The 8,413-nt window shown below is 29.4% G+C and overlaps 1 protein-coding gene across 1 annotated transcript; it reads left to right on the top strand.

Annotated features, from left to right (window-relative positions):
• Nucleotides 1–947: 947 nt before the first annotated feature.
• On the top strand, nucleotides 948–4,408 carry LOC149531419 (heavy metal-associated isoprenylated plant protein 8-like). Its single transcript, XM_089808670.1, has 5 exons — nucleotides 948–1,374; nucleotides 1,613–1,733; nucleotides 1,838–2,031; nucleotides 2,166–2,253; nucleotides 3,526–4,408. Exons 1-5 carry the CDS (start codon nucleotides 1,366–1,368, stop codon nucleotides 4,038–4,040), a joined length of 927 nt encoding a protein of 308 aa, XP_089664796.1. The 5' UTR covers nucleotides 948–1,365; the 3' UTR covers nucleotides 4,041–4,408.
• The last annotated feature ends 4,005 nt before the right edge of the window (nucleotides 4,409–8,413 follow it).

Here is an 8,413-nt window from a genome sequence, read left to right as displayed (position 1 = left end):
CGACTAATCGTATGTGATCAGTTTTTGTACCAATGCATACTAAGGTGTTATTATGTGCATAGAATAGTGAAATTCTATAGTTGTGGCTAGGTGTCAATTCTCTAGAAAATTATAAAAGTTAGGAAAATGAAATTTGTTCTTTTTGACAAAAAAATTCAATGGATTGAGTTTGAATTTTGAAATAAGATAGATAGAATTGAAGAAGATAAGAGATTTTAAAACAAGGAATAATTTCAATACTGTCATAAACACAATCTATATTAAAGTGTTATTGAAGTTTATAGATGATAAATTATTTGAAAAAGTAATGTGGTACTTTAGACTCAAGTAAATGTATAATTGAAGACCAAAAATATTCCATTACCATCTTTTTATATATGTCCATATTAAAGTGAATGAAATTTCAAGATAAGAAATAACTTCAAAAAAGAATGTTTGAATTAATGACAGAAGTCAATATAGAATTCTAATTGATAACGTCCATTAAAAACCAAACAAACTTTACACTTTATCACAAAATAAATGTCCAATTTTAATTGACAACATCCACTAAACTTCAAATAAACTCTAAACTTTATCACATCTTCACCAAATACTTTTCTTAAATTACCTACTAAAAGAAATAATCTTAGAAAACAAATGTAACAAAATTGGAATGTGAAATGACCTGACATGCATGCTTTAAGAAATGAAGATAAGGTAAAAGGCCGTCAAGGGGAGTGGTGGGTTAAAAAGCCATTAACGTGTCATGCATTGCATTTGCATTTACAGGTCAGTATTTGCATGAGGTTGAAATTCACTAGGAATTGCTTATTAGGGTTAAATTCATACAAATTCTAGATTCTAGAGTCCCACAAAAGGGAAAAACTTTGTTGTAAGCTTTTTATTGTTTAATAATACAAGGCCAACCTTATAAGACCAAATGTTTTTGGATTTATTTTTTTTCGTTTGGTTTGTGTGTTTTCATTCAAGGTAGCTTTGGGGAAAGATTCTCGTGGGAAATCATCCCTAATTAATAGTAGGAGAAGCGATAAATGAAAGCATTAAAAATTGTTAACATTGACTTTATAAAACAAACATTATTTACATATATCTATAAACAAATGCAGAAAATCCTTAAAGATGAAGAAATTCTCTTACGGCTGCTACCTCTCCATACAATATTTATCTTCCATTAATTAGCCTTTGTCATAAGCAGTATATTGAAAATAACTTAGGTTGGTGCCCATAACACTATATATAACAGCCTACCTCCACAGAAATCCTTCCCCTCACTCTCTGCTCTGCTCATTGGCTATAGGCATATCTAGCCTTGGGTTTTCTTCAGGGAAAATAACTCACAAGCTTATAGAGGAGGCTTCAGCAATGGGAGAGGTACTACTGGATTTTTTTTTTTCCTGTTGTTTCAATCTTGAAGATTTATATTAATTTGGAACAGATTTATATCAATATCATTTTCTTGTTTCTAGATTTGATTGTTATGGATTTTGAATCAGCATTTCAATTTATACATCATGAACAATCTTCAGAGTGAGTGAAAGAAAGCCCAAGAAAATGTAGAAATAAAATCAAACAGATTTGCTGAGGTACATATGCTGAATGTTTTTAACAGGAGAAAAAGGAGGAATTGAAAGAGAACAAGGAGGAGAAGATTGAACCAGTTGTATTGAAGGTTGATATGCATTGTTTAGGTTGTGCAAGTAAAGTTAAAAGGTCGATCAAGACTTTTAATGGTCAGTTCTAAACTCTCTGAGATCCTTCTATCTAATTCTTAGTATGTATTCATTGATTTTTGTTTTCATCAGTTTTGGATTCATGATCTGTTTTGTGGATGCAGGGGTACAAGATTTTGGGTTAGATTATAAGCTCAATATAGTGACTGTGAAGGGTAATGTAGATCCTTTGAAGTTAAGGGAGAGAGTGCAAAAGAAGAGTGGAAGAAAAACGGAGCTTTTATCCCCATTGCCCAAGAAGGAAATTGTGGAGGAGAAAGAAAAGGTTGAAGATAAGGGAAAAGATACAAAACCAGAGGTATTTCTCTTCTTTGCAACCAAAGTTATGAGTTTGTTTATGATGCCCCTTTTACTTCTGATTTAAATTTGTTTGATAACATTTTGGAATGTTTTTTTTTTTCCTTCCTCAAATTTCTTGTCTCTGTGTCACAGCCAGTTGCAGTAACAGTTGTGCTCAAGGTTGGGATGCATTGTGATGGCTGTGCTCAAAAAGTGAGGAGGATTATTCTGAAAATGAAAGGTATAGGAATTATAGTGAAATTCACTGGAATACGTGTAAAATAATTTATGAAGGTCTTTCATAAAATATTCGTAGTTATCTGATATCCGAGAGCAGGTTGAACCTCTTTCACTAAGAACCAAAAACTAAGGAATATCCATTCTGCCAAATTCTGCAAACCATGCAGGCCTGAAAGGCTGCTATTATAGAGCATATTAAAAAAAGCAAAAAGATCTATATATTCAGTTAATTCTGGCTATAGATTATTATTGCATTCAGTATCTATTTGAAAGATATGTCAACTTTAGGAGCCTGTAGATCTAGAACATATTTCATGTAGAGCTGTAATCACACAGCTGTACTGCTTTGTGGGAGTCATATATTGTCAAATTGGAAATGATTCAAAGGGCTGTAATTTGATTTGTTGAGTATAAGTTGTGAGGGTGCTTGTATTTTTTTTCAATTAAGTCATCCACATCTGTCAAGGTTAAAACTTTCAGAGGTATAATATAAACGATGAGGTTAAGTTCATATTCTGAAAGATTACAATGAAGTATCAGTATAAACTCATACTCCCATATTAAATAGCAAAACAAACTCATAGATGATACAAAATCCATCATTTAAATGAAAGCATACTTTCTATTTCTTCATAGATGAGTGGACTGTAACAAAACTAGGCCTGAAAGGTAGCTATAATGGAGAATATCCAAATCAGCAAGTTCTACATGTCTTACATACTTTTGGGTACAATTTCAGCTCGTTTGCTCTGATGAGAATCTAGTTGATTTTTCCTTTAGTTTTTAGGCAATGTACTGTAGATCAAAGAGCGCCGACTTAAAGCTCCAATCACGTAAGAGTAGAGCTTATTGAATCCCTATGATTTGAGATCATTCAAATTTAGGTTTTCCCTAGGTAAATAGACTGCAAAACAACTCAGACCTGAAAGGCTGCTACTTTGAAGAATATTTACATCAGCAAGAGGTATCCAATGTTATTCTTGGCGCTTTAGATGATAACCATTCTGGCAGATTTACTCAACATGGGTTGCATGGGCACCCATGTATAACCATGTGTTCATAATAGAAATACCAAATCTGATTTGCATCTTGTGAGCCTTGCATTAGGGTTTCAGCTGGTAAATACATTGTATGGTAAAGCAACTGAGAAGATCAGATAGGGCAATTATGTCTCATCTCTTAAACAAGATAGGACAATTTTTAGTTATGTAGTGGGCTTTGAGATCCTCATTCTCATTATTGTACTGACCAACAGTCATTTGATCTTTTGCAGGTGTTCAGGAAGCTTCTGCTGATTTCGCAAACAACAGGGTGATTGTGAAGGGACTGATAGAGCCCAAGAAACTTGTTGATTATGTGTATAGAAAGACAGGGAAACATGCTCAAGTTGTACCACCACCACCACCACCACCACCAAAGATAGAGGAAGAGGGAGAGAAGAAGAAAGAAGGAGAGGAGGTGAAAAAGGAAGAGGATAAAAAGGAGGAAGAAAAGAAAGATGGTGGTGACAAAAAGGAAGGAGAAGAGAAAAAGGAAGAAGCAAATACAGATGACAAAAAGGGCAGTGAGACAACTGAAGGAGGAGAAGTCAAAAAAGAGGATGGAAAAGCTGAAGGAGAGGAAAAAAAACCTGAAGAAGAGAAAAAGAATGGTGAGGAGGAGACAGCCATAGTAACCACTGTAGAAGAAAAGAAGAATGAATTCAGTGCCCCAAAGTATGTAATTGAACATGTTTATCCTCCTCAGCTATTCAGTGATGAGAACCCAAATGCATGTTCTATCATGTAGATGAATTGTGTATGTTGGGTGAAATGAATATCATTTCAATGTTTGTGTATGTTAGGTGTATTGAAAATCATCAGGCAACTTGAGGAAGACATTACCAAAATAATTCTTCTCTTTCCAAGCTCATATTTTTCTGGAAGAGGAGAGCCATGTGTACAGAAGGTTAGGAGCTTTAGGAATGTATTTAATTAGATTATAGATGAGTCACATCTGAAGAGGAACTGAAAATTGAAATATCCCTGTAAGTAGTAGGAGTCCTCATTTTGGGAATGTGAAGTTGGATGCCATAAAAGCAAATGCAGAAGTGTTTATGTCAATATACTTCTAATGTAATGGTTACCTTCATATAACCAAAGTACTTTTTTCCAAAAGCTTTACTTCGTTTAGATGAGAATCACAACTTCTTAAATGGTTTTTATGTGAATCAGAATTTCTTAAATGGTTATGTTTTATATCAATATATGTAGGTTTTGGTAGTTATAATTGTAGTCAGTCAAGCTATTTTTATTAAATATATTAGTATATTTATATTTCTGTGGTTATAATTGTAGGCAGTCAAGTTATTATAACAAATACATCAATATTGTATAATCTATATATTTGATATAGTTATTATTAAATTCATTGTGTAAATTGATATAGTTTCTAGATTTGATTGCAGTTTAGATTTTGTATTTAACATTTCATTATACTTTGTGATCAAACATTGAGAATGATCTAACATTGGGATGAAGTACTTGAAATGAAGTAATATTAGAAAATTAGAAACTTTGATATAAAAGCTAACATACAATTAAATGGAAGTGTCTATGCAGCCGATCAAATTCTCATCATAAATCATTTTTTTTCTATTTAATAATTATTTCTAAAATTATTTAACAACTAAACTATTTTATATGAATATATATATTTTTTGGTAATTATGAATTTTGACAGTCTTCTATATTTATGAACTAAGCTTAAACTACATTTCAAATATAAAATCTCTTAAAATAATAACTAACATTCTACTTGTTTATTTTTTCAAATAATATACTCAAATTTTATCACACCATGATTTTATTTGAATAAATAATGTATTATTTTAAGAATACAGTCTATAAACTTATATTATATATTTATAGTTCAACCTTAGTAATTGTCCCTTTTTTATTGCAATTGATTCGTGAAAATAAAATAAAATTTAGTGATTAATTTTATTGGTAAATATAATCAATATATGAATTTTAATTTATTAAAAGAATATTATATAGTTGTTTAAAAAATATTAATTATTGGAAGAGTTTGTGTATATTTATATATATTATTAAATTGGTATTTTAAATTTGACAAAATATTTGAAGTTTCATAGTTTTTCATTTTTCTTTAATAAACTAAAAATGGTCACATGTTTTTGTTTTCTAGTCTTTGATTTATTAATAGACTAAATATATTTAGCTAATATATTTTGTGAATGTAATCTTTGATTCTACATTATTTATTTTTTATTATATTTTTTTATTATGAATATTTGTTATTGATATGTAAAGTAGCCAAATTAGAGTGTTGTCCTTTTGATACATAGGGACGTCATTCAATAAATTAGCATTTACAATATATTAAGAGCACACTAATTAAATGCAAAAAGAAAGATAGCCAAATAGCCAAACATCACAACAATTAAAATAAACTAGTGTTCATTGTCAAAGTAACCATTGCTAATACTAAGATCAATCATGATCATAATGTTCATGAATGTTTGTTAGAAATTAAAAGATTGCATCATATTTAAGATTCTATAGACAAATGATACACGTGTAATATTGCCACCACTTTTTCACTTGTAATTTGTTTCTACTTTCAACAACCTTATCATCAAACACATCAAACTTCATAATCATGATCTCATTTTTGTCAAATGATTTGTCATTCTCTACTTTTTTATACAGTATGCATAAACTATATTAGATTTAAAGGGTGGATTTTAAAGTCTACTAGCTCTATGATTCACAAATCAAAACTTGGAAGATTTTGTAAATCTTATGTAAATTTAAAGTTGAAAATTTAGATGTGGGGAGACAAGAGTTCAAATTACTATGAGCTCCTTTTTCTAGGGGTCTATTTTTCAATTACTCATTTTCTATTGAATGAAAAATATTGAAATGTTAAATGATTATAACATTTTTAATTTGTTTTGTTTTGTTTAACTTTTATAGTTTGATTATGGTTAATTTTTACAATCAATTTTTAAGGTTTTTGGTGATAGGTTTCCATTTCAAATTATTGTAATAGTAGTTTTTTAATATATCGAGGGTATCCCTACAACCTAGTCCACATCGAGTAATTTGTATCTTGAGTACCTTGCAAGCTAGAACGAGACTAATCCCCTCATATGTGAGATACTTTGTTTATAAGCCATCTCACCTCTTAAAGCAAGGGGTAGAGTCAAACCTAAGACCAATAAGGGGTAAACCTATGACCCAAGCCAACTTTGCTACATGTGTGGACTAAAATATATAATAGATATCAAGTAGTTTTGTAAGTTACGAATACTCAATATTGTTCTTATCATTAGTTTTTTAATAATGATATACCATGGTACCCCATTTTCACTCATTTCAAGGCCCCTTTAGCACCCTAAAGAATGATATTCCAAGATTAATAATTTATTATTTATTTACATAATGAAGGAACAATACTAAGTCCCCTTGCATTATCCTACCCTTTGCTTGAAATCCCTTGGTTAAACTAAAACCTAACATAGTCACCTGTAGACCTGTTAAATATTAGAAAACAAAGCAATATATCTTCACATTTGAAGAGATAAAATGAATTCATCCAAAGAAATCATTTTTTAAATATGCAGCCCTCACTATTTGATATGTGTGTGTGTGTGTGTGTGTGTGTGTGTGTGTGTGTGTGTGTGTGTGTGTGTGTGTGTGTGTGTGTGTGTGTGTGTGTGTGTGTGTGTGTGTGTATACACACACATATATATAGATAGATATGTATATATATACATATATAGATATATATGTATACATATATCTATATGTATATCTATATATATACATATATATATATATATATATATATATATATATATATATATATATATATATATATATATATATATATATATATATACATATATATATATATATATATATATATATATATATATATATATATACATACATACATACATACATACATACATACATACATACATATGTATATGTATATGTATATGTATATGTATATGTATATATGTATATGTGTATGTGTATGTGTATGTGTATGTGTATGTGTATGTGTATGTGTATGTGTATGTGTATATGTATATGTATATATATATATATATATATGATCATAAATTAATTAAAGAATTATTCTTAATTAAGACATTTGTAAAAATAATAATTTCTATTTTAATGTCAAGGTTATATTATTATTAATTAAAAAATAATAATAGTTCGAAAATACATTCATGGAAGAAATGAGTTATATAACCTTAAATTTTTATAGAAAGATTTTTCTTATAAAGAAAGTTATGTATTATGATACAATATCAATCAATAGAAATAATTTAAAAGTACATGTAAAATAAAAATAATTCAAAAAATCACACACACACACACACACACAAGAAATGACTATTTTGATGATACCACAAATTATTAAGATATCACCTTATGTCGATATCATCCTTCCATTTCTACCAATTTAACTATTTGTTGCCAAAATAAGAAAGGTAGAATAGATGTGAAGATGGTTCCTCTTCTCACAATTACAAGCATGCAAGTGACATTTTGAGTACATCGTCTATATATAATTAACATTATTATTTTTCATAATTGATATTGTTTCTATTTAGGGTCCAAAATTATGCAAGTAACCATAATACACAAATTGGAAATAAGTAAATATCTTAGTTCAATTCTAGCCCAAATGCTTTTTGAAGTTTATGTTTTTTGGCTTCTTGGGAAGCTAAAGTAATTAGACTTCCACAATCCATTAGAAATGCATGTGAGTTCTTCTAAAATTTGATTGTGTAAGAATATTTAACATCAACGTTTCGGATTACACATAGTGATTCATCATCAGGATAAAGGGATGCAAGAGAATATTCTTACACAATCAAGTTCCAATAAAAACTCGCATGCATTTCTTGAGAAGTGATATTTGAATCTCCATGTACCTAGTCTTACAAGAATGAGAAGTATGGTTATATAATTTTATGTATATATATTTTATCCTATTATTTAAATATTATGAGTTGTAATATATGGATTATAATTTTTAACACACATCTCCTTTTTTGATGAAGGGTACTCCACTTATTAACACAAACACACAACATAATAGAGAAATAACAAAAGGCCACAAGAACAAGAATT

Source organism: Cupressus sempervirens, chromosome 11 (assembly GCF_028749045.1).
Source record: "Cupressus sempervirens isolate cs-2001-9-10 chromosome 11, ASM2874904v1, whole genome shotgun sequence".
NCBI lineage: Eukaryota > Viridiplantae > Streptophyta > Pinopsida > Cupressales > Cupressaceae > Cupressus > Cupressus sempervirens.
The sequence above is the reverse complement of the archived record's forward strand: the minus strand, read 5'-3'. Positions and strand labels throughout refer to the sequence as shown.